We start from the raw sequence: 27,256 nt of genomic DNA, 5'->3' as shown, positions 1-27,256 counted from the left end.
AAAAAACTAAACTGAAATGAGAATAAAACTTTCTGTGTAACGTTCCCCAAAGAGAACAAAATGCGAACAATACTTTGAGGAACATTTCTAAGAGAACAAACTGGGAACAAAAGTCTAAGGAACATTCTGGCAAAGAAGAAAACGGGAACAAAAGTCTATGAAACTTTCTCTCGCAGAACCATTTTAGAACTAAAGTCTCAGGAGCTTTCTAACAGAGAACAAAACGGGAGCAAATCTTCTCTGAACTATTTGCGAAGAAAGGAAGCGAAAACAATATTTTCCTCATAGCGTTCCATTAGTTTGAAATATTTGGATATTAAAATTAATCACAAAAGAACTGAAAGATTATTATGCAAATTATGCCAACAAAAGACTTAAGACACGAACTTTTCTTGCACAGAATATGAAAAATTGTTTCATAAATAAATAGACAGTTCACATTAATGATAAATGATCTGGCTTAGAATTAGCAATCATGGTTCTCACTGAAATGATTTTTCATCGCATCACGCAGACGCTCCTCTCATTCTTAACGTTAAATTCGCAAAACTTTGTTCTCGTTTTGTTCTCTAGCAGAACGTTCCCCAGACTATTTTTTTTTATGTAATCCTCCTTGAAAACGTTATCGATACTTTCGTTCTCATTTTGTTCTCAATGAAAAACGTTTCCGAAAGTTTCGTTCTCATTCTGTTCTTCTTGAGAACATTCCCGAGAGTTTTGTTCGCATTTCATTCTTTACAGAAACGGTCTTGAACCTTTTGTTCTCATTTGGTTACCGTTTAAACTGCTCTCAACACTTTTGTTCCCGTTTGGTTCTTTATGGGAACGTTCTTGACATTATATTTTTCTTGGTTCCTGGTTCTAGGAGACTTTATACTTTAAAACATAACCTCTTCGCACTGGGATATTATGTTACCGATATATGTACATAGCTTCCCACCTTTATTAGCTGTTTATTCAGAAAATTTCAAATATTTGCATAATATGGCCCCATATCTTTCATACAGACACACATACTAATTATAATCATAGTGCCTTGTGAGAAAATTTCTGAAAATGACATCCCATTTCGGATACGTGACTAGTATATGTATGTATAATATTGTTGTTACATACTTAAGTCTTCGTCAGATGAATGGGCATTTGCCCAAAATTTGGAGTCACTATTTAACCCGATCGTGTGATGGAAAAATTATGGGCTTTGACCTAATCTTGACTATTGAATCTGTATGCGTTGGAGCAATTTTTATATTTTGTACCAATAGGCCACAAAAAAATTTATAATGTATGTATGTACATATGTACCCTACACGTGAAAGGCCTTTTGGTATTATTTAGAAGGTAAGCAAAACTACGGTTTTACGTCGCCTCTAAACGGCAAATGGATTTTATGCGACGCCTTTTCACGGCAGGAAAACAATTGAAGGTTTACCATTGCCTACCGAGGGGCGACCGCTGTTCGAAAATACTTTTTCTAATTTATATGTTGCTCGGGATCGAAGGCAAGTTCTGCAGAGTGGTAGTGTGTTTACGATTTTAAATTTTTTTATCTATAAATCACAAATAATGCTATCTGAGACAAAGTTCTCCCTGCTGGGTAGCCACACAATTTCCCCCAATGCATTTGAAATGCATTGCTTTACGCACCAAATACAGGCAGTAAAAATAATAAAAACAATCGAGCAGTTAAAAAAACGATAACATATGCACATACATATATACAAGCATCGATTGCTTTTATGACTTTTTAACGCATTTTTAATGGATTTATTATTATTATTATAGTATGATATGTAGGGGCTTTATGAATTTAGTAATACGTAGGGGTTCACATGTGTTTAAGTTTCTTTTTTGCTGGTTATTTTTAAACTTTTTTTTACGAATTAGCTTATAATTTTATTAAGATATTTATTATTTCCATATATGTGTGTACATTAGGTTGCATCACTCTACAAACGAGGAAAAAATCGATGCTGTTTTTCCATCGGAATTATTAAATTTAATAAAATATGTAGTCCCGAACAATATTATTTAAAAATAACTCCAAAAATGGATTTTTTATAAATAAAAAAAAAAGTTTTTAAAATATTTTTTTCAAAAGAATCACCTGAGATGATAGAAGAGTTTAAGCTCAAAAAGTCTGGGTAAAAATTTCTAAACATTTTATCAACGGAATCCAAATAAGTAATTTAATTTTTCGAGCTGTTTTCAAATCGGTCTACCTCTCGTAAATCTTAATATTTCTCCGAAATACATATTATGGCGGAAGTCTTAAAATACTCGTGTAATATGTTTTATAGTCTGCATAGTTTTTTGGTGATGCACCCTTATGTACATACATTATTACACAACACAAAACCAAAGGATATAAGCCTGCATTTTTTCGATATGGCAAATTTGATGCAGTTCAACATAACTCCTTTAAACGAACTGATCTGCATCAAAATTTTGATAATAAACCGATTCTATTCTTATTCATTGCCTTTTTCTTACCTGATCTGTGCGTATTTAAAGCTCGATATAAATCACTTTCGTCCAGAGTCTTTTTGCGGCCTTTGAAAAATACTGGCATAGTGTAGCTGAAAAGAAAACAGTACAATTAATTTTTCTTAATTAAAATTATTTCATAATATATCTAATACTAATATAAGTACATTAGACTGTACCAGAAAAAAAAATCGCTGTATACCTTGGGGTCTAAAGTATTTTTGCAAGGCAATTTCAATAAATAATTTTTATTTTTTTTTGCCGTTTTAAATTTTTCATTCAATGCTCGGCATTTAAAGTCGGATCTTTAAGTGGGATATATCGATGTTCTTATCTCGACGAGAAGTTTTGTTTTCCAAAGTTCATTGACCGCAAGTACTCCGTTCGAGTACGTAGTCACAAAAACTCAGTTCTTGTCCAGTAGAACTATTGAAGCAAGAATTTTATAGCAATTCCCTAGATTAGACCAAAATAAAATTTCGAATTGCCTTGCAAAAGTATTTAGACTCAAGGGTATGTTTTGCAAGGAGGTGCGGTCTAATTAACTGATACTAAATAGTTAATCCATGTGCCCAAGTCTGAAAATGCAAGTAGTTGTCAAAGCGACCATGAGTCATCGTAGCAAATTATAATCGGTATACGAGTGGTTCGCTAGTAGTACTCTCTGTTTAATTATAATCATACCTTTTATATCTCATTATTATTTTTTCATAGTCGTGATGACTGAGCGATATTTTTAATGAAATCTTTATCTTTTTTTTTAATGTTTCTCAACACAACAGCTCTATTAGCATACATACAGTGGCGGTCTAAAATGGATGAAGGTGTTTCGTTTTTAATATTTACAATGGTTTTCAAAGCTAAAATTTTTTTGATATTTTTTTATAAAAATATGGTTCATGCTTTGACCATATGAATCACACTTTCAAACTTTATACAGAATTTAGAAAAATTCCACAAATTTGTATGTAATTTTCGAGTTTTTTAAACATTTTAAACAGATTTTTTTTCAATTTTTTGGGTGTGCAGTCAACTGAATTATAAAATTTCAGTAAAATTAGTGCAAGTTTTGAGCGGCTAAAAATCGCATTGGTTTTTAAGAATTTTTTTTTGCTGGCGGCTTTTTCGCTTTTTTTCGTATAAAACTGGCGTTGACTTTTTTTCGCACAAGGTCTTCCACAAAAAATTCATGTTTATATGGAAAAAAGTGAAAAACGCGTCTACAAAAAAAAAAAATATTAAAAATCAATGCGATTTTTTATTCGCTCAAAACTTACACTTATTTTACTAAAATTTTATAATCCTGTTAACTGCATACACAAAAAAAAATAAAAAAAGGCTGGTTAAAAAGCTAGAAATTTAGTTAAAAATTTGTGGATTTTTTTTTTTTTAATTCTTTATAAAGTTTGAAAGTGTTATTTATATCGTCTTTGGTAAAGCATGAACCATATTTCTATAAAAAATATCACCAAAATTATAGCTTGAAAAACATTAAACTTTTGACCGCCACTGTATGTACATGTGTACATAGCACAATTTATTTAGCAGATAACAACAGTCGGGTAAATATTTAATGGAAAAAGGTATTTTTGTTAAATGATTTAAAAATTTCTTATATTAATACTCCTTAGTCCATAGCTGCCAATCAGGTCTTTGGACTGGTATGAATTACGTAAAGATCGAATGTTATTTGTCTAACTAAGACATGGTAAAATTTTTAAATGTATTGGCAGCATTTTCTACGAAAATTTGTCTTTAAATGTATAAATAACTCAAAAATGCGGTGCAGATAGTAGGAGACGAATAATGAGCTTTACTGAATCACCTAATTTGAAAGTCCTTGGAAGATCATTGGAAAATCCTTGTAAGACTATGAAATTATTATAGGCGGCGAACAAAATAGTTTCCCGTAAAATATGCAATGCCAGAATTTCTACAAAACTTCATAGCTGAATATATTGATAACGTTACCAAAACGTACCTAAAATAGCGGTTACAAAAGCCTCGCTAACGAGCAGAATGGACCTGCAAATAAAGATTTTCTCAACATCTCGACTCCAGTATATTTGTATATTTAATCGCACTTGTAGCATATCTTTCTTATAGCAAAATCAGACCTTCCGATCGTCTGAATAACTCGACTCTAGCGTCATCTATCTGCAGTTCTTAAATGAAACCAATTCGCACAGTAAACAGAAATTTTATGAAGCTTGGCACGGAAACAGAAATTGTAAATACCCTACTTATGGCTAGGCATTGTAAGAGGGGGTGTGGCCCGCCCCCCATACAAACTGATATTTTCATATCGCTTATCTCTGGAACCGCTCACGTTAATGTACTGAAATTTGATACAACTACATACGTTATTATTTAATACCGTACTTATGGTGAAAATTGGTGGGTATTGGAAATCGGGGTGTGGCACCTCCCATACAAACTGATATTCTCTTATCGCTTATCTCCGGAAGCGGTTATGATAAGATAATGAAATTTGATACATCATTCATTTGGGAACCATTTTTTCCCCGGATTTCTAAATTGAATTTAATGATTGTTATTTTGCGTGTTTGTCTTCTGATAGGTGGCGCACGGATCGAGAACTATCCAACCCAAAAAAAAAAATCCTACTTCTGGTCAGATTTGTTTCAAATTTAGAACACATATTAGTAACATAAAATGTGGCATAAATTGGTATCCCAATCGCGTGATGGAAAAAGACTGGCCTTTGTTCCAATCTTGACAAAAAAAAAACAACGTGTAAAATGGCCTTTAGAGAAGGAAATATAATATTTTGTTGTACACTTTCGAGGTACTTAAATACTTATTATATACCGTTTCTGATGAAAATAAATACGCGATTATGTAGATGTGGACAATTTTGTTTTCAACATTTATGTATTTACAATCTTAATTGGTATATCGACGGTACTTTGGAAAAACCTCGTATCTCAAAACGCTCATAAACAACACTGTCTAACAAAATACTCTTCTATTGATAACGGAAAATCATTTTAATAACCTTTTTACTGAATATTGAAGGCCTTTTTAGTTAATTATGAATCGTAGCATTTTAATGCCTATTTTGAATTAATTTTACGAGCTACGTAGTAGTACTGTTTTTTTTTTTTAGATAAGAGGTTTAGCCAAAGTACCGTCGATATGTATGTTCAACATATTAATCAGTGAGCTACCGTTAGAAATCTCATATGTACATACAAATATATATATGGTATGTATTTTTTTTATAAAAGAAGATTTTCATATATGGATTCGTAAGTTTTCCTTTAAATTCGTTATAAATTTTTCTTAGTACACGGAGCATGTTTAGTTCTCTACTTCAGGGACCGAAAAAATCGTTATCATGATTTATTTAAAAATCATTGTACAATCGTTATTTTTCGATTTATATAATTACAACCATTTTTAATCGTTATTTTATGATTTTTATTTTTTCGATAAAAAATCGTTAGTCTTTGATTTTGTTTTTTTTTAATGTTCTTTTATTATTTTTGATCGAAAAAATAAAAATCACAAACTAAGGATTAAAAATGATCGAAAAAAAATCATAAAATAAGGGAAAAAACCTATCAAAAAATAAAAATCACGAAATAACGATTAATTTCTGATTTTTATAATAAAAACCATAACGGTTACGGTCCCTGCTTTACTATTTTTTTTTTCGCTGATATTGCTGACAAAAGATACAATTTAAGTCAAAGTTATTTAAGGTTTTTTTGCACCTCACATTCGCAGCAATTATGTGCGTCGGTAAAGTTCGTCAGTTTTCACGCAATTTAAAATATACTTAGAATTTTATTTTTAAAAGGATATACATATGTATATCACTCCACCAAACAACATTAGTGAGGTAGATAGATGGGCTAGAGATCTATATCTTTTCGTATGCTGGTGCATTTCAAAATCGTCGTCTGCATAAATGTCACTTTAAAAAGCTTTTTAAGCTTATTTTATTTTTTATGAATTTTGGCTGTAAGTTTCTTATTTTATTTCTAAGGTACACTAATAGCAATCGTTACCAAAAAAATTGCAAGTGTATCAATGTAAAAAAAAAAAAATGGTATAACTTAGCTTGGTCGTATTTAGCAACGCTGCCATTAATGTATATTTTTGAAGGAACGCCACTTAAGGGTTAAGGCGCTGTGAATTACGCCCGAAATTTGCTAGTTAGAATATTTTAAGTGCAACCTTCTTGAAAGTCTCGGTCAAATACATACATACATATGTACAGTTTAGAGATATTTACTTAACGCGTAGTAGCAAACTTCAATGGCATGATAAGATTTTCCACGTCTGATGTATTTTTTGAACGATTTTCAATCATCCCTTGTTCATTTTGGTTTCGGCGTCTTACCCTCTTCAGTGTAATTTTTTTATTTTTTGTTCATTTTCTATGCACTTATCTACTTACTTGTTTAATAGTTTAAATTTTTAGTCTTAGCTTGCACTTCTAAAAATTATATGAAAAAAAAACTACTTTGCCGTATTCCATTTCCATTTGGTTCTTGAGATTCATATAAGTGACTAAGTGGAACTACCTTTTGTTTTAAGCTGAATAACGGGGTAAATTGGAAATATCTGGAAAACACATCCATAGAATAAAAAATGAACTAGATTTTTGGAATCAGCGGGCGATTCTACACACAAATTCGATAGTGGCGTCTGGAGAACAAAACCTAAATTACAATTATAGATTTTACAGAAAAAAAAAAAAAAATTGTAATTAAAATTCATAGTGCCCTTTGGAGTTATGTATGTAGATTTTGATTAGATTTAGACCCATGGTCAGCTAGTTACTTTGTTCGCCAATAATCTGATAAATTTTGCTGACTACTAGTATTTATGAAAGCTCTTCAGTTTTCATGTCAACTATCAGGTAGTAAAATCAACACGTATACCGTGTACCGTTATCTAAAAAGACTATATTCTTGCCAAACATAATTTAAACGATTTTTTAACACATTTGCACTTATCTTTAAATTGCCAACCGTTAATGTATGTATGTTTGTACATACGTACATATATGTTATGAAGTGGATTTAAAAAAAAAAAAAATTGGCTTCAATCGTTATCATCTATATATAAGTACATATATTAGAAAAAGTAAAAAAAAATTCGACCGGAACCCGACTCAAATATTATTATTTGTTATAGTAATAATCGGAATTGGAAAAGCGGTCTGCAAACTGAGTCGAGGTTATGTGCAACGATACAAAATTTATATAAAACCAGTTTCTTGCAAGCGACCCATCTGAGCTAACAAGTGTTGCAATCCTATAGTTTCAATCTAAGATGGAAGAGAGGAAAATGTAAACTTCGGCCTTTTGTATGGAGCACCCCCCTTTCCGTTTTGTTCTACGTACAAAATAAAGACATCGAAAAAAATTTTAAAATTTTTAAATAATTTTTAGGAATCCACTACCGGGTTGAAAAATATTAAAATTCGACAAATTTGACATATTTTGTTGCCATGGAAAAAATTAACTAAGAATTCTGCTTGCCTGGGATAGCCAAATGAACTGAGGTACCTTGAGGGCTCCTGAAGGCCTGTAGCAAAGGTCCATGCTTGTACATAATTCCGCGTATCAGATACGCCAGATAGGCAATGCATGGGACGAAAATCAACCCCAAGAGGATTTTGCTCCATCTCATCACAATTATTTTTTTTTTTTTGTTAAGGGACTAAATTGTTCGCTTTGTGGGTAATACATTTTATTACTTTTTATGAAACATTATTTATTTACGCTTTTTCGTTTCCAGTGATCTACATTAAAATTTGCTACTTAACGTTTTTGAGGAACATTTCAGTCCTCTAACTGCCCTTTTTTAAAAAACTAAAGTTAATAGGTTAAAATGTTGTAAGAAAAAATGCTGCTAAATTCTATTACGTCGCCAGCTTAGAGTGAAATGTTGCTAAGTCAATTTTTAGAAAATTTTCAAAAAAGGAAAAAACTTCTCATTGCGATTTTCTTCTTTAGCATTTTATTTTATTTATATTATATGGACTAAAATGATATGGGCTTAAAACTGCTTACCTAGAGTAAAACCTTAAAATATTGATGAAAATTTGTCGAATTTTGTATGGAGTTTGAATCTGATTTACATATATGGTTTTGGAGAAGCTCTGCCAAATACTAATATATGTATGTGTAAGCCCTAATCTATTATTATTATTATTATTATAGACACTAGTGTTATCATTTTGGGAGCAATATATATTTATTACACTCTTTCATACATTACAATACGTTTATGATAACTCTAAATTTGCATTGCAAGTTTACTGAACTCTTTTGCGTTGGTTACAATGGTGATTGACAACTCGATGTCTCAACATTTATATTCACTTCCGGCTGCGATTTTATCAGAGGCATATGTTTTCGTATTCATTGGTGCGCTTTTTATGGGATTTTAAAGGTGTTTAAGAGATAACGTTTGTATGGGGGGTATGCTTTAAAATAAATCAATCACGCGCATTTTTAGTTGTTTTCTCGATTTATGTCCATAAACGTTACATGACACTACAACAACTATATGGGACTGTGCCATGGCTACTAACATTTGAGCATAGTTTGGTTGAGACCTTGAATCGCTGTCACTCTGAATTCAAAAATAAGTTGACCATCGTTTTTAGAATTATGGGAGCACATTCTTCAGAAACCTCGTTTAATACTTGAAAGCAAAAGTATAAACCTTAACTATGTACAACAAAGTTAAAATATCGTTCAGTTAGATTTTATATTTTAGTCGTTAAAAATATGTTATTATTTTGTCTACAATTGCAGTCATATAACTTGATGAAAAATACGTAAAGAAAGTCACGTAGTGAAGCTGTTTAAATAGTTAAGTATGTATTATGAATCTTAAATTAAGTAAATTACTTTGCATACGTGCATACAAATATATATATATGTAAATATTAAATATTATAAGACGCCGCACTTACCAAAACATGATTGCGGAGAGGGGATTTGCGCTCTCGCGTGGATTGCGCGGCAACTCGTCCGCCTTAAATGACTGCATGGCGGCGTATGTTATCGATGCTTCCGTAAGTCAAATTGGCAGTGATATTACTTGACACTTGATATTTTATTAAATTCACAACACTTAAATATGTATGTATTAACTGCAATGAATAAATGGACATGGAGTACTATATTAGTTTTTTATTTTTTGATTTTTGTGTTTGATAAATGTGCTGTGATATAAATACGCGTATAGTGGCGCTTGGGAGCATAGATTCATTTAATGGGTTTTTTTTCAAAAAAATGTTGCCCTTCCGCGCTGCAAAATGTGTTTGATGTCTTGTCTGATTTTCAGAGCAACCTTCTCCCCTGACAAAGCTTCAAAGGGCGGAGAATGTGCCTTTTTTTTTGCCCTGACAATAGTGCGACATTTTAAGAAATGAACACACAATTTTCTCACTGTTTGCCTTTATTTTCGAATCGAACACGAAAAGCGAAAGGGGCAATCAAATGGCGAAATTTTTTTGTTAGAAACGAAAACACCATAACATGAATAGAGGGCACAATTTTTATCTGTGTGATAGCAAGCACGTTTACATATATTATCTACTATATACATACTTCCCGAAAAAATGTGTGCATATATATAATTTAATGAGTTGGCACTTTTTTACGAAAGATTTGAATATTCATCAGAGCTCTGCGGATTGGTTATATAATTTATTATCTACTCAGTAAAGCGATTTAGCCGGTAAAAAAATAAGATAAGATTAAGCAAATAGTGACAGGTTTTATTTTGTATTTAAATAAGGTTGTATTTTCACGTTGGTTTTTTTTTTTTTTTTTTTTAAACTTCCTTGCATAATCTATTTACTAATTATTATTTTTCACATCATTTTCGTTAACCAGTCGCGTGTGTTTGTTCAATTAATTTGCATCTAGTATGTACATCGATGAATGAACTTTTTTTGCAGCCTTTCAACTTCGTTTCTGTTAGCATACATGCGTTGGCGTATATATACATATATTGAAAATATATATATATATATATATTGAAAAGAAAGATGTCACAAAATCTTTCTTTTTTCATGGCATTCTGCTGCCGCGCTAGGCACACACTTTTAGCAAAAAAATAAAAACTCACAACAGCACTGTTTTCAACCAAAATTTACTACGAAAAAATTAAACGTACAATTAATTGCCAATGTAATGATGCGTTTGTTGCCACTGTTTTTTAGAACCCTTTCCCAATAACGAGTGCGCTCCGCACATTCTGACCGTCCGTACTAGACTCTTAAGTGAAGAGTAGTCGCGCTTCACTTTTATACCGTCTCCGCACGCTCTTATCAAAAACGTGCGATCAGAGCTGCCCACCAAGTCTACATTTACGAGTATAAAATCTCTTTGCTATCGTTTTAGCTGATTTTTAAGATTGCTCTCTTTAAACAATTTTTTTTTTTTATGATTGCCAATGAGTTTGCGCTTTTACCAATCTACATACGTCACTTTTTTGTGTTTTTCCAACTATCAATGAAATTCTAAAAAGACTGCGCGAACACGTCAGTGCTATTTTATTTTACAAAATTTTACTCTGAAAAAATGCTTATTATGTTATGTTATTATATTGTTAATTTTAATCTAAAATCTCTTTGAGTGCAATTTTAGCGAGATAAAATCGAAGTAAGTTTCTTGTACACTGGCGGTCATTAGAATAGACTCGCCTTACTTTGAAGAGTTTTGGCTATATTTCCATGGTTTATTTTATGTTTAATATTTTTTTTTATAAAAGCCTGGCTTTTTTCAGAATTTTTAAAAAAAATTCTGGTATGCAGTTTTATAGCCCATAATAAAGTGCAAGTTTCAATGGGCTACAAAATACCGTTGATTTTTAAGACTTTTTTTTGCTGACGGTGTCACGAATTTTTTTCCATACAAAGTGTGCTCGACAATTTTTTTATATAGAAGAGAATGCCTAGCATCGTCAACAAAAAAAAAAATTTCAAAAATCAAGTGGTGTTTTCTAGCCTCTTAAAACTTTCACTTTGTTATCGTAAAATTGAATGGGCTACAAAACAGCATACCAGAAATTTTTCTAAAAATTCTGAATATAAAGTTTAAAAATTTTGTGAAAATTTGTCGATTTTTTATAATTTTTGTATAAAGTTTGAAAAGGGGATTTATATGGTGTTTGTTGTATAGCTAGCCAGACATTTATAAAAAATATCAAACATAAAATAAACCATGGAAATATAGCCAAAACTCTTCAAAGTAAGGCGAGTATATTCTAATGACCGCCAGTGTATGAACTAGTTGTAAGTAAAACGTTCTCAGCCCCAGTGTGGTGGAGTTTGGTGTACTTTTTGTTTGCTGGTTAAATGAGCAGCAGCGGGTCTGGTTTAGATAAGGTTTGATGAGGAGTATATTCTCTCTACAAATAGGCCAATATAGGCCCAACTCGACACCATATGGCACCAACGATCGCTTTCCGTTTTAAAAAGCTCACTGGGTTACAAACCACTGCATTATCGCTATGAACTTTTTCCAAAAGCTTCTTATTTCCACCTGTGAGACCTCTGCAACAGTGATGGAAAAGCAGGTACAATTGTATTTTTTTAAGCCTTTTTAAAGTTTGAAACAAAATCATTTATAGTGGCTTCGAAGTAATGGCTGTCGCTCTTTTTTTTTGTTGCTAGGACATAATTTTACTTTTCCTCGTTTTTCGCGAACTTAATCCCTTTTGCGTCTTTCTTAAAGTTGAGTAAAGGCTCAAGAGTTTCAAATGTGATTGCAGTTAACGTGAAATAAGTGAAAGCATATTTTCAAATGGAAGTAGTAACAGTAACATCACGATTGATTTACATAAATTATATGTGTATGTGGAAGACCTCTCAACAGTTGAATCAATATTTTCGCGATATACATACGAAGACACCAAGTGAATGCGTGTCTTATAGAGCGGGTGCGGACTGTTTCAGATGTTTCAGAAGCATGGCAAAAGAGGTGGCAAGTTGGCATACGCACTTAGCCAGTGGTTGAGCTACGAGAATGATTTGCCTCGTCTCAAAATTTCTTTGGCCTCGAAAAGTTCTTCCAGTTTAAACAGAGCTTAACGTTTTAGTGAAAGTGAATCCCAAAATCAGGTACTGCGGATTCCTGTCGTATGTTCGTACCAGGGATGCCAACTCTATTAAGGCTTATTCCACCAAATTCCTGAAAAATTCCCCTATTTTCAATAATAATCTTTCAAAAAAACTTTTACTATTTAAGGCACTTCATTCACATTTTTATTTAACAAAAAAGCAACAAATGCTTCTGAGTATATCTCGTAAAGCATATCAATCATATACGCACAAATGTATATCGCGCATAGATGACTATTCTTTAGAATCATATACATATTTCTTGATGAAATTATTATAGTTGTCTATAAGTCGCACTAAAATCAAGAGAGGTTCTATTTTTAAATAGTTGTTTTTTAACCGTTACTTTGATTTTATAAATCCAAAATAACAATTATTTTTGATTATTATCTAAATAATCTGCAAATAACAGTTATTTTTGATTTTTAAATTATATGTCTTAGATAACAGTTATCGAAGGATTTTATTTATAAAAGTCATAAATAAAAATCAGTGACTGACCTTTATTTTTTAAATCATACTTATAAATGTAATTTGTATAAGTCGTATTAAACCTTTGTTTCCCAACACCTTCTTAACTGCGAAAAATGTTTATGACTTTTATACAAATAATTTAAAATATAAAAGTCGGTGACTGACTTATATTGATGACTTTTAAAAGTAAAAGACACTGACTGATTTTTGTTGATGACTTTTATAAATAAAAGATAGAAATCAGATATTGAACAATCGGCCCTTAATTTCAAGCAACCTACATATGAATATTTTCATATCAAAGTCCAGTGAGTTTACATTATCTTTAACCCATGTTTTTTTTTTTTTTTTTGCTTTTATCCAAATTTCTGCGAATCTTCAAAAAATTGTCACTTAGCAATGTGCAAAAGAGTCAAATTTATTCGTATTTTGGTTGTACGTACATACTTGCCTATTCTTTTGTAGTAAACTTTGAGTAAGCGCCGAATGCTTATTGAATTTAAATTACTTACATATGTACATATGTACACAAAGAGTTGCAGTGAAATTCTATTGAATTGCTTCTCAGAACGCTACAGCACCAAAAAAAAAAGAAATGTACCAGCCCAATCGGCCAACTTTTAATCTGTAATATCTACACATGTACATATATAAAAGCTCATGCACCTACATATGTATGTATATATGTACATTAAGGCGTATCACGAAAAAAAGTTTAGCGTGTGTCAGTTTTATTTGAATACTTATGTCGAAAGAAAATTTTGGGTGCAAACATTTTTTTAGGCTAAAACTTTCTCATTTGATATCCGATTTTTAAAGTCTTTATGTCACTGAAAATTCCTCGCTTAGGACTATAATTGAATAAAGCCTAAGCCTTTTTTAGCAAGGGCGTCTCGAGAGCTTTAGAGTTAAAGTGTCAAAATAAAAATTTAGGGATAGTAATTCTAAAATTTCTCTCGACAAAGTGACACACGCTAAACTTTTTGCTTTCATATGTCGTGATACGGCTGAATGTATGTACATATGCATATGTATTTTTTTTTTTACACGTCCAATGTGAGAAGGCGTATGGGTTGAATGAGTCGTAAATGTTTTCTTATACCAAATAATTTCATCAACGGCCTGGATTGATTGCATTTGTGTGTTAAATTTATATGCATTAGCGTGTTAAATTTATATAGGAATTTTGAAAATTAGTCCCTTTTTTTTGGTATATTGGTTCTTTAGAGATTTAGAAGTAGACGATTAAGAACTTCATATACATACATGCATATGTACAGTGGGGAGCAAAAATGAGTACACGGTGATTGTTAAATTTTTGCAAAGTTTTTAAAATTAAAATTGTTTTGTTATTTTTTCATAAAAATATGATTCATTCTTTAAAAAAAAAAAACCATGAAAATCACATTTTCAAACGTTATACAGAGCTTAGATAATTTTAACAAATCTACATTAAGGATTGAACTTTTTAATCTGATTTTTTAGAATTTTTTTGAGTATGCGATTTGGTAGCCCCTTAAATTTTAATATATTAAAAGGTTTGCCGTTCGTAATTAAATAAATTTACCCGCAAACTACACGAAATCGAAGAGCCTTTAAATCGGTCTACCAGGTAGTTAATAAGGTCTTAACTAAATAATGACGAACAATGTCACTGGCTCATAGACTATTACGAGGTGTCGTTTGACAACCATGCTGAAATATTTCATTTAACTTGTCAAGTCAAATAAATTGATTCTTAATTTCTAAACAGGTGGAAATCCTGCTCAAAAGTATTTTCAAAATAATGCTTTTTTAATCTCTCGCGTTTGAAACCTATATATACGCATTAAAATATTTTAATTAAATTCAGAAAATATTTTCGAAATAAATAGCCTTCAAACCCATTTCGTTGGACACCCACATAGTTGTAATTATTTAATTTAACTTATTCCTTAATTGATTTGGAAATTTGGTAAAGGTGGCAACTCTCTTAAAAAATAACAAATATGTATGTTAATCCAGGCTATAAAATATCCGTGTGCCAAATTTCATTTAAGTACTTCGAGTCGCTTTAGCGTGAAAGAGCAACAAACATACTCACACACTCACAAACTTGCACATTCCTAGTTGGAAAATAGGTCAGCACCGTACGAGGTAATCCGTGTGTTTTTTTTAGCTTTTAATACCAAAATTTTGATCATGACTAATGTTATCTATTAGGAAAGCACAAAAATGAACACCTCCGATTAGATCTTACTAAGTAAGTTGTAAAACACCGCTTCCGGTTCTTCCATTTAGTTTGGATTCACCCGCATATTGTATGTGGATAGTTCCATTCTCCCATTAGGGTCTAGAATTTTACGTTAGTGCTGCTGGTTGTGAGGAAAAAAGAAATATTTCTCTTTTACAATAAATTAGTTCTAGAGGGCAGACTTTCAATATCGATTTCAGGAGAATTTTTTTTATCAAAGTGGTATTATTCCCCATTCGAAAATAAGTACAAAGTCCATACATCAAAAAAGTAATTGATTAACGAGCTCATCTATCATCCGCTTCTATCTATTTACGTACATTAAGTGCATTATAACAATAATGGCAAATTTTGAGTTAGTACATTTTTGAAGAGCGCGTGCGGTATATATGTACATACGTGCATAGTTTGATGTTACGAACGCATTTGAATTTCAGTTTGTCCCATTAACACATTCAATTTTTCTTGGGCTGTCGTACAAGCATGCCAGCGCGTGGATGCTCTAAGTGTATTAGTATCAACAATTAATTCGTTTGCGTCTTTGAATATCTTCTTTTTAATTCAGTTGTTGTGTTTTGAGTAAAAGCAGCTGCTACCGACAACTTCTTTACTCGGTTGGGGAGCAATATGCAGGAATATAAATAGCACAATGTTACACCACTAACCCAAATATTGCTTTATGCTTCATGTCATGCCTGCCATCTAATGTCTACATTATTGAGCATTTTACACAACTCAAATGCATCATTAACGGTACGGTACTAATGCTTATAAAAGTATGGAGAATGTGAAATTGGAGCAAATACAAAAGCAAATAAATTGATTGGCCGTTTTGTATTAGGTCCGCGTGTGTTTGAAAATAAAAAGCTAAATATAATCATGATTCAATAATTAAAGTTTTGCTCACTGCTGACAATAGAGTTTTGACACTCCCTTAACACCCTTACAAAAGCTTTACCCACACACAGTGCCTTGCTAAGGTTGCTAAGGGAGCGAGAAAACTTTTCTGAGCGAACCTTTTATTGTTGTATCATGAATTATAATAACCAGCATCTGGGGTAGGTACTTCAATCTTGGTCCAAGTATCTTGGAAATCCTAGTAATCATCGGGATGACGAGAGTTCGTTCCAAAATACATCCTACATCGCACCCTATCGGAATGCTAAAGTATATACAGAGGCTCAGCCAAGTGTTTACGTGTTTTTTTTTCTTTAATATTCACAACGTTTTTCAAGTAAAATTTGTTTGTTTTTTTTTATAAAAATATTGTCTTCAGTTGTATCCTTATCTATGTATATACTTCTCTCTAACTCTACCTTATTTCTCTACCCCTTTCTTTTTATAACGCTTTTATTATATTTCATTTTTCTTTATTTTTACGTTTATACCTATGTTTATCATTACCCTTATTAATCCACATATTTAACTTAAAAAGGCCATAACAAACACTTTTTTACGAAACTGCGTTTTTCACCGATTTTTGAAGCATATGTATATTAAAATATATCTTCAATAAAAATTTTGAAGTGCTAGATAAAAAGCCCTACTACCTATTTTCGATATTATTTTTATGTATACATTTTTCTTTTGCTTCTCCTGTAAAATAACAAATTTGTTGGTTAGGACCTTTGTGAATTAAGGTAACGGTATGTATGTATTTATATCTTTAAATATCTTTATCTCTATTACCATTCCCCTTGTATTAATCGTAACTTAAATGTTATCCTTAATTCGCCCCCTTAAAAGATTTATTGAATTCAGTATCTATCAATGTAAATGCATACATTTAGGAGGCATTTCCGTGCCAAACTATCCAGAATTTCCATCGCATTCTCCACTTGAATTTTTCAATTCACTGCTGCCACTAAAAAGAATTTTCCCTTCAGAAAGCAAACTTCAACGACTATTCTTTCTTCTACTGTACCGTTAAATATTTATAATATTTATAAATCGGCTAAATAGTTTGTGCATTAATATTTAGCGCCCTAAAATACTGAAGTGCTGTTTAGCATTTCATAAAGTGTTGAAATCTATTTTTTTTTTTTTTGTTGGTATTTCGATTTTTTTAATCAGAATTTTTAAAAGATTTTTATGCAGCATAATAAAGTGCAAGTTTCAATTGGCTACAAAATACCGTTGATCCTTAAGACCTTTTTTTTGCTGACAGCATTTTTCCCATACTCGAAAATTTTTTTAAAAATTCTAAATAAAAAGTTTGAAAATTTGGTGAAAATTTGTCGAATTTTTATAATTTTTGTTCAAAGTTTGCAAAGCAAATTTATATGATGTTTGTTATATAACTACGTAGGATTTTATAAAAAAGTATGTATTAAACATAAAATAAACTGAAGAAATATAGACAAAACTCTTCAAAGCACGACGAGTGTATTGTTTCTGCCGCCAGTGTACATATTTACTGTCCAAACAGATACTCCAAATTCAAAAATATTTACACACAATGCTGGACATATCATTTTGGACCAAATTCGAAATTATATTGTTTGAACCTTTTATTGATTTTCAGTACACAGTTTTTTTAGCCCATTCAATTTTAGTCTTATAATGTTCAAGTTTCAAGTGGCTAAAACCGACCGTTGATTTTTTAGAATTTTTTCGCCGAAGGTGTTGCGGAGGTCTTCCATATAAAAGTAAACTGTGTTTATTCATTATGTATATGGAAGCAAATGCGACAAAAGAAATTCTAACAAATCAACGCATACAACGCCATTAATAAACGAACATTAGTGGCAATCAATATAATTTTGAATTTGGTCCAAAATGATATGCCCAACACTGTAAGTATGTATGTCCATTACTGCTCGGAATCATTAGCAACCAAAAATAAATTTCAATTCAGTAGTGTTACCCAGGCGAACTAATTTAATTTTTTTTTAACATTTTTTTTTTTTAAATATCACTTTGGACAAGAAATATGCAGATACATACTTATGTACATACATATGTAAGGTACTTCTTTATGCTCCTTTATTCTAACAGACTTTCAAACAAAATACCATTTTCAATAAACCGGCTAATTTTCGTGTAAACATCAGCTGATAACAATTTATCAAAAATAGGCGGTTGACATGTTGACACGTGTGCACACCAGCTAGCTAGCTAGCAGACTGGCGTGCGTACTAAAGTAAATATGACCGACCTTACAGCCATTTTATTTGCCCAAATTAATCAAGCATAGCGAACATTGCCTGTCAAGCGAATACATATTATACATATAACTACATTTCATACAATTGAACCGGATTCGCGCATCATTGGCAAGCCAAGCTGCAGCATTCAGCACTCATACGCCACCGTCACCCGCATGGCTACACTCACGCACGCACACACACATGAAAGCGCCTCATCGCTCATCGGCCATTGTCAATCAGATACAAAAATACACCCATCCATATGTATGTGCACCTGCCGGTGCTGTGACCTGCGTGTACAGGGCACCTACCGTGACACCAACACTACAAAAACAACCCTCGATACTGAATGCCATAGCAGCAGCAGCAGCAGCAGCAGCAGCAGCTGCAGATCGAATCGAATTATTGAATTTTCCACCCTCCCAGCATTTGTTTCACATTTTGTTAGATATTTGGTTTATGCACTACGCATTCAATATTCCACTTTTTGTTTACAGATTTTATAAATGTTTATTATGCGCTGTCACTGCAGCAATATACATATATTGTTGTGCATCTCTATTTCCATTCACATTTTTGCAATTTACAATTTTCACAGCATGATTTTAGGCGCTGCTGCTTACCTACATACATACATACATATGTATGCTTGATGTGGGAACTCGCTTGCTTTCGCTTTTGCTGCTACAAATTAGTCCATTTCGTCGATACACAAATTTATTTGAAATAATTGAAATTTTTTTTATTTTAATTTAATATTTAATTTTTATTTAGAATTGGATTTTTATGTGGTGCAGTTGGGATGTTAGTGCTGTGGCAGTAATCAAAACAAAAACCAAACTGACAGAGGCTGATTGTTGTTGTAATTGTAGATTTTTATCATAATTTATTTTGCTCTGCGCTGCAGCGGTGCTGCCACATGCGAGACAAGAGAATGTTGCCAGCTGGTCTGTTACTTTTTATTCAGCTTGAATGGCGAAAAGGTGGTGAATTTAATGATGGATTTAAGAAAAAGCGCAGATATCTATGTACATATGTTCATATGTATATACACACATACATATATGTATGTATAACGGGCTAACATAAAAATTTTGCCCACCTTCATGTGGCGGTTCTACTGGACCGATTTTAAAACCACAAGCCCCATTGGAAAGGTGTTTTTCTGTGTTTTAGGGTTTAATAATTGATTGAAAATTACGAAAATGATTACGAAGAGGACGACGAAAATAAATACGAAGACGAATACGCATACGATCCGAAGACTATTACGAAGACTAATACGAAGATGAATACGTATGTACGAACCCCATTTTTATTTTAGAATAAAATGCTCAACACCCTCTGAGAAAAAATTCTTAAAAATCAACCATTTATCTTAGCCACTTGAAACTTGCACATTAGTTATTATACTAAAAGGTGCTACAAAACTGCATAGCCAGAATTTTTCAAAAATTTTAAAATTTTAATTTTTGTAAATTCTGTACAAAGTAGGGCTGTGCGATTATTCGATTACTCGAGCAAGTTGGTTAATCAATTATTCGGTTAATCAATTACTCGAGTAATCAAGATTTTGATTACTCAAAACGATGATTAATCGAGTTACTTGAAATATGATTACTCAAAAAAATAATTTTGCTCGTTAAAAGAGTTTACTTTGGAAAAAGCTTATTTTCTTTTTTACATTCTGTATATGAAAAAATGTTTCGTTTTAATTTTTGAAAACAGAAACGTTGTTTTCAAAGTATCAAGGAACTTTAACTACTTTATACATATGTAAAGAGTTGAAATGTTGATTACTCATTTTACTCGAAATGTTGATTAATCATAAAGCAAATTACTCAAATATTTTTGTTTTTGGTTAATCAAAAATCTTGATTACTCGAGTAATTGAACTTTTGAGTAATCATAATTTCCAATTAATCGAATAATTGAGTTATTTACTTTATGATTAATTAAAATTTTGAGTAATCAATTAATCGCACAGCCCTAGTACAAAGTGTGAAATTTTGAATCATATGCTGCTTTTTATGTATTGAGTTACACCTTTATAAAAAATTATTATGCAAAAAATCTAAAAGTTTTCATGGCTTCATTAGCTTTAATTCGAATTTAGCTTAAATGCAGACAAGATATCGAGGCCTCCGTCGCATGCTGTATGTAGTAAAACCATCCCTAATTTTTTTAATTCTTTTTTTAGAGCCATTTTCGAGTTATTGATTTAAAAAAAAAAACTACATATTTATTTTCAAATGCCCATAACTTGCGAAAATTTTCCGATTGATAGTTTTTTTTTTTTAAATTTTTTGTTTTCAAAACACTATTAGAATATAAAATCGAAACAATTTTCAAAACCATACTTCTATAAAATTTCTATTAAATCTTCAAATTTTTAATATAAACTGTCGATTTCCAAAAAAAAGTACTAATCGATTTTCTTGAAAATTGTTTTCCAAAAAAAATTGTCCCTCTTTCCGCATTTCTATAAATTTTTTTTTTTTTAATTTTTAAATTAGTGAAAAACTCGAAAGTTTTGTTCAACTCAACGCTTAAAACTCTGAATGCGCCAAAGCAAATGCATTTATCAAAAAGATAAAGACAATACTTTGTAAAAAACAAATGCTCGTACATGGCAGTTTTGCTCATATTTCATACACAAAAATCTCATTTAATTTATCCATCCCTTAAGTGTTTTCAATTAAAAACAAGATTATAGACATGTTTTGACCATTTCAAAAATGGACGTTTATTTTGCAGTGGAATAAAGACAGTACAATTTTCTTATATTTCATCGCTTCTTCATTATATACTGGCAATTATAAGTAATTTGCTGTAAACTTATATAAAGGCACATCTCGTTTTATAAATATTTTTTTTTAGGTTTAATGTTATTTTTAATTTTATTTATTTTTTTTTTTTTAATTAACTTCTTCATAAGAAACTTTATCTTGCAGTACGCTGACTTGTATTGTTATTTTTATATACATAGTATGTTTATACATATGTACATATGTAAGTATATGTAAATACAAAATGTTAATATACATTGTACAAAATATATCTATATTTAGTTCTAAAATGACCATCCAGTGTTGCATCTTGGAAATTTTCGCACTATTTACTTAAAACTAAAATAAACAAATGTTTTTGTTTCACATTTACAATTACGAAAACTAAAATTTAAAGCTGTACACAAATTACAAAAAAAAAACGCAATTTAACTTATAAATGTTACCTTAGAGACTTATATAAAATAGTGGTTTTTATGACGAGTACTTTATGCACGACCTGTATATGTATGTATGCGCAAGTTTACATACAAGCCAACATAAATGTTGAAAACTTTAAATACATGCCTACATATCTGTGAACTTTTAAACAAGCTACCAAATTAGTTTTTAAAATTGTATACTTTGTATCACTGACAACTTTTTCTTACTAAAATATGTTGAACTAATTTCTGCCTAAAAGGGTATTAAAATCTCGATGTGGAAAGTTAAACGCTGCTCCTATCAAAGCCGGTTTCTGTTAAGTCCTGCTTTTATGCTTTAACGAAAGCACTAGCAAACAATAATTTTAAGTCAGATAACTTGATAACCAAGCAGATGTGAACACCCACATTAAAATACAAATTACATTTCTGCTTAAAATCCAATGCTTTAAAGGTGTACAAACAAAAATTGCTAAATAAAAATGGGCTGTTTTTCCAAAAGTTCACTGATATGTATGTGATTCGACATATCTGCGACGGTAAATTATGTCTATAATAAAAATTCCTAATGCAGATCACATTTCTACTGACAATGAGTGAAAAAAAAACACTTTCGCTTGGCAATCTTAACTTTGTTACATTTGGCTTGTAATTTTGAGAAATCCAACTAATCCATTTTTGACTTGGCGTTTTGTTCATGTGCCTGTGAAGATTTAGATTTTTTAGTATTACAATTATAAATAACTGTACGCATTTCTGCCCATTTGCACTTACTTTCTGCGCAATTTTCATTAGATTCTCCGCAGTTGATTTGCCCGTCTGCTGCACCATGCTATGGAAGATTTTCGCTTCACTCTTTGTTAGCAGCTCATGTGGCGAACCGAATTCCACCACTTGGCCAGCATCCATAACCAGCACCTTATCGGAGTCCATAACTGTATTAAGCCGATGTGCAATTGTGAGTACAGTACAATTTTTAAATTTATCCCGTATTGTCAATTGTATGAGTGCATCCGTTTGGGGATCTACATTGGCTGTTGCCTCGTCCAAGACCAAAATGCGATTTTCGCGTAGAATGGCACGTGCTAAGCACACTAGCTGACGTTGACCAACACTAAAGTTTGCGCCACCTTCGGAGATTTTACTCTGCAGACCACTGGGCAATTCGGCGACGACTTGTTTCAATTTAACCTGAGGGGAGATGGAAATGTTTTTAGTGTATACTCAAAATTAAAATTAAAATAAGTGTGTCTGAGTCACACTACAAAAGTGAGACTTCTCTTGATTCATGTCTTATACAACGTCTCATTTTGAAATTTTTGTTTTCTGATTTAGTGGCTATTCTAATTGGGCATATTTTATTAAATGAGGAAATTATTTATTTTGGAACTAATTATCGTCATTCTTTCTCAAATTTGGTTTGGGGTCAAACCGGTTTCGGAGTTGTGCCATCTGCAGTGCAATTTTTCGTTCGAAAAATTTGACCGAAACCACGAAAGTTGAGGGGAGTTTAAAAAGGTTGCCAGATGTACTTCCGTTGCATCACAAGTGTTTTTCGTGATGATTTTTTAGTACACTACTGCCGCACAGTGTGGAAAATTTACTTTTTTTTGTGTCAAAATCAAATATTTCGAGTGAAAAAATAAATAAATTTAAAATCTATTTTCGAATTCCATTTTACGGTCAAGGAGCTTTTCCCTAAATTCTTCATCACAATACTGTTAAATTTATTTCTCTAGCTCTTATCGTTCCCACTATATTACATAGATTTTGTCACAAAAAAATTCCATTTACCACACTGTGCGCCGCCAAAAAAAAAGGTTCACTTCAAAACAAACAAGCAAAGTTTTATTCACCTCCTCAAGTGCCTCCCACAATTTGGCATCCGTATATTCATCGAACGGATCCAAGTTGTAACGCATTGTGCCCGAGAACAGTACCGGCTCCTGTGGTATAATTGAAACTTTGCTGCGCAAATCATGCAAACCCATATCTTTGGTATCGCGCGAATCAATAATGATCGAACCGTCATTATAGGATAGCCGAAATAGCGCATTGATCAATGACGACTTGCCTGCGCCCGTGCGTCCCACAATGCCCACTTTTTCGCATGGCTTAATTACAAAGTTGAGTGATTTCAGCACATATTCCGCCTTCGGGTCGGGGAGGTAACGTAAACTCAATTCATCGAATACGATTTTACCCTCCTCAGGCCAGGTTTTTGGTGGTTTCTTATCAGCTGGTGACTCCAGTTCACCCTCTGGCTCAATATCATCATATTCCACAACACGTTCCACTGCAGTCATTGTGTTTTCCAGCTCAGCTGATTGACGCATACCCCACTGCACCATGCCCGTCATGCCCATGGCTTGTGTGATGGCCAAGCCGACATCGCCGCCATTTTCCGGTGGGAAGAGAAAGAAACTCAAAGTTATTATGGCAATATAGACTACGCAACAACAGTCGAGCCAATAGCCGAAGGCACGTGACGTGGAGATGAACAGGTAAAATGCGGAGCTATGCATGTCCTGATAGTTGTCGAATTCCCATATAAGCACGCGTTGTGCGCCATATGCGCGTATCGTCGGCAGGCCGGCGAGCGAGGCAGCCATGTGCGAATAGACTGGCGAGCGCGCTGTAACGGCAGATATGTATATTTAAATTGGATAAACGGACTTAAGCTTGTTGCTTTTGAATACTGGTCAACACCACAACTTACTAATCGCTTCCAGTCGCTTAATGTCCCGCGATGTCTTCAAGTAGAACGATCTCAAATAGTAGAACATTACCGCCAATATGGCAGTTGGTAGCAGAAAAAGTGGATTTATAATAGCAATCACAATCACGATGCCGAAAAGTGAGAGGAATATTTGTATGACGTCCATCATTACCGCGGGCAATATCTCATCTACTTGTCCCATATCTTTGGAAAAGCGATTCAGTATGCGACCGGAAGGGTTTGTGTTGAAGAAGTACATGGCCGCCCGTGTTATGCCGCGGAACATGGCGTTGTGCAGATTCGTGGAAGCTTTCATGGCGACATTGAAGAAGAGGAAGCTGCGCGCCAGCGTAATGACAATGGTGGCCACCGTAATTGCGGTGAAAATATAAATGTCCAGCATCTCAGCATCGACATTTACGCCCACATCGCGTAACAATGTCGCGAATTTCGATTCTTGCGCCGGCAAAGGTGCCGGTGGCAATGTGGTCGTATCGTTGAAATTATCAATTGAGTCGCCGAGGCGGGTGGAATTGAGGTTTTCCGCTAGCACCACTTCATTTCGTCCCTTTTTGGCGACCCTGCAAATCAAAATGTGTGTAAATTTAGAATTATCGTACAATAAAAGTAGCCCTTACTTCGCCACTCACCAGTATGACAGGAACCAATCTCCGGCAGAGGCCAGCACCTGCGCCAAAACGCAGAAGAATAGCATAACAAAGAATGCAAAAAAACCGCCACCGGCTCTAAAATACTTCTGATATAAATCCAAACCGATTTTGCCCTCCTCCTGTGTCTCCTGCTGCTGCGTTGGCGTGTCATCGAAATATGATTCCGCCACCGAATTCAACGACGCCTCACTATTTCGCCGATTGCTATACACTTTGCTGCCGGAGCGCGAACGTGTCTTCTCTTCAACCGCCGCCTCTTCCCTTTCGGGATCCGCCAACAAGTTCGCAAAATCTAAACCGGATTCACGCAGCGAATCGTAAGTGCCCACCGCGCTTACGTGCCCCTTATCCATAATGACGATTTGATCGGCTTGCTGCAGGAATTGCAGCTGATGTGTGACCAGCACCACGATGTGTTCGCGTAGAAATCCACGCATGCACTGATCGAAGAGATGTCGTCCCACATGTGTATCCACCGCACTCAGCGGATCGTCAAGCAGGTATATGGAGGTCTGACGGTAGACAGCACGCGCCAAGCTGATACGCGCCTTCTGACCACCCGAAAGCGATGCGCCACGCTCGCCCACTATGGTCTTGTCGCCATATGGCAAAAGCTCGAAATCGCGTTCCAGCGCGCATTTCTTCACCACCTGTTGATAGCGGCGACGATTCATCGGCTGACCGAATAGTATGTTCTGGCGTACGGTGCCGGTGAAAAGCCATGGCTCCTGTGAGGCATACGAAAAGGTGCCATTCACCTTAATGGTGCCCGACTCTGGACGCAATTCGCCGAGAATGCTCTGCATCAAACTGTGAAAGGGAGATAAATGTTTTTCAATTAAGAATTGTTTGCATTCCCAGCAAATGTTGGAGCTCACCTCGATTTCCCCGAACCCACCGGTCCAATTATTGCAACCAATGTGCCCGGTTGCACACGCAAATTCACATCGTCCAATGTGTACTCCGCTGAGTTGCGATCCCATTTAGCCTTCACATTGCTCAACACAATGCCCGCCTCTGAGAGTGTAGCGTGTCCATTGGAAGCGAACGCCTTCTCCGGCTCATGTCCGTCGAGTGCCTTCTCATCGTCCTTGAGCACGGTAGACTGATTGCTGCCAGGATAGTTGGGATTATCAACGGACTTGTCAACGATGTCAGTCTCTTCGTACAGCATGAACTTTTGTATGCGCTTAATGGACACCAACGCCTCGGCCAGCTGTGAAATGCCTACGTTGTCGAGAATAGTTTATTTATGTTTCGAGTTTTCACTTATCACCAGCTGCATATTACCTTGTGGAAAGAACACCGTCATAGTTGTGCGCAAAATATTATAATAAGCCGTAATGACAAAAGCCTTCTCCGGCGTCAGCACCTTTTGTAATAGCACATAGCCAACTAAGCTGAGAAAGACGGAGACGCGCGTCAAAAACATGATGAACGACAGCAGTACACCGCGTATATACGACACTTTTCGTATGGCATTGATTTCCTTTTTGCGCGCATATGCCACCATTTTGCCGAATGGTATTTCCCATGCATACATCTTGATCACCTGTATGCCCGAAATGATTTCGTTCATCATGCGAACGCGATCGTCTGTGCGCAAAGCGGTACGCAAGCGTAACACTGACGTCTTCTTGCCCAGCCAACCTTGAAGTGGAATGAAGAGCAACATGAAGGCAACACCGAACGAAGCCGAAACGCCAATCTGTGAAGGGCCAATAGCAAAAGAAAATACATAGTGCAAATTATGGATACTTGTTTTTTTTTTTTGTTTTATACTCACCTCAATTGACATCAAATAGGTAATGAATATCGTTTCCAGTGGGCCAATCCAAAGGTAATGTATAAAAATCATAGCTAAATCTAAACGGCCCACATCGTTCGATATCAAATTCACCACTTGGCCAGCAGTAGTCTCGCCCAAAGCTGTACGACTGAGGCGCAGCGCTTTCCTATAAATCATACTGCACATGGCGACGCGTATCTTCATGCCCGTATGCATTGTGCCCAGCATGTAGGGATGCATTACGATCACATTTATAGCACTAAAGAGTATCACACCAACTGCATACAGATAAGCGGTGTTGATATTTTCTCCGCCTTGCGAGTAGAACGCAATTAGGCCTAATAGAAATAGTGGCTGTAACGCTCTGTGGGAATAAGTATTTAGACAGTTTAGTGGTTTT

General features: G+C 33.8%; 2 protein-coding genes across 2 annotated transcripts in view; both read right to left on the bottom strand.

Moving 5' to 3' along the window:
- Window positions 1-10,750, bottom strand: part of LOC118737993 (probable multidrug resistance-associated protein lethal(2)03659) — a 45,609-nt gene extending 34,859 nt beyond the window's left edge. The window contains exons 1-3 of the mRNA XM_036468848.1: window positions 10,663-10,750; window positions 9,452-9,631; window positions 2,494-2,579 (exon numbers count right to left, since the gene is read on the bottom strand). Of these exons, the coding sequence (XP_036324741.1) occupies window positions 2,494-2,579; window positions 9,452-9,528 (163 nt within the window). The 5' untranslated portion in view covers window positions 9,529-9,631; window positions 10,663-10,750. The remainder of the gene's footprint in view (window positions 1-2,493; window positions 2,580-9,451; window positions 9,632-10,662) is intronic.
- A 10,431-nt stretch (window positions 10,751-21,181) lies between these two features.
- The window catches only part of LOC118751417 (probable multidrug resistance-associated protein lethal(2)03659), a 19,388-nt gene continuing 13,313 nt past the window's right edge, over window positions 21,182-27,256 (bottom strand). The window contains exons 3-10 of the mRNA XM_036486245.1: window positions 26,854-27,230; window positions 26,358-26,775; window positions 25,946-26,294; window positions 25,047-25,877; window positions 24,397-24,977; window positions 23,534-24,312; window positions 22,452-22,868; window positions 21,182-22,380 (exon numbers count right to left, since the gene is read on the bottom strand). Of these exons, the coding sequence (XP_036342138.1) occupies window positions 22,345-22,380; window positions 22,452-22,868; window positions 23,534-24,312; window positions 24,397-24,977; window positions 25,047-25,877; window positions 25,946-26,294; window positions 26,358-26,775; window positions 26,854-27,230 (3,788 nt within the window). The 3' untranslated portion in view covers window positions 21,182-22,344. The remainder of the gene's footprint in view (window positions 22,381-22,451; window positions 22,869-23,533; window positions 24,313-24,396; window positions 24,978-25,046; window positions 25,878-25,945; window positions 26,295-26,357; window positions 26,776-26,853; window positions 27,231-27,256) is intronic.

Source organism: Rhagoletis pomonella, unplaced genomic scaffold (assembly GCF_013731165.1).
Source record: "Rhagoletis pomonella isolate Grant_MI unplaced genomic scaffold, Rhpom_1.0 Rhpom_scaffold_00001, whole genome shotgun sequence".
In the NCBI taxonomy this organism is placed as follows: Eukaryota; Metazoa; Arthropoda; class Insecta; order Diptera; family Tephritidae; genus Rhagoletis; species Rhagoletis pomonella.
Note: the sequence above shows the minus strand (reverse complement) of the source record. Positions and strands in the feature narration are given on the sequence as shown.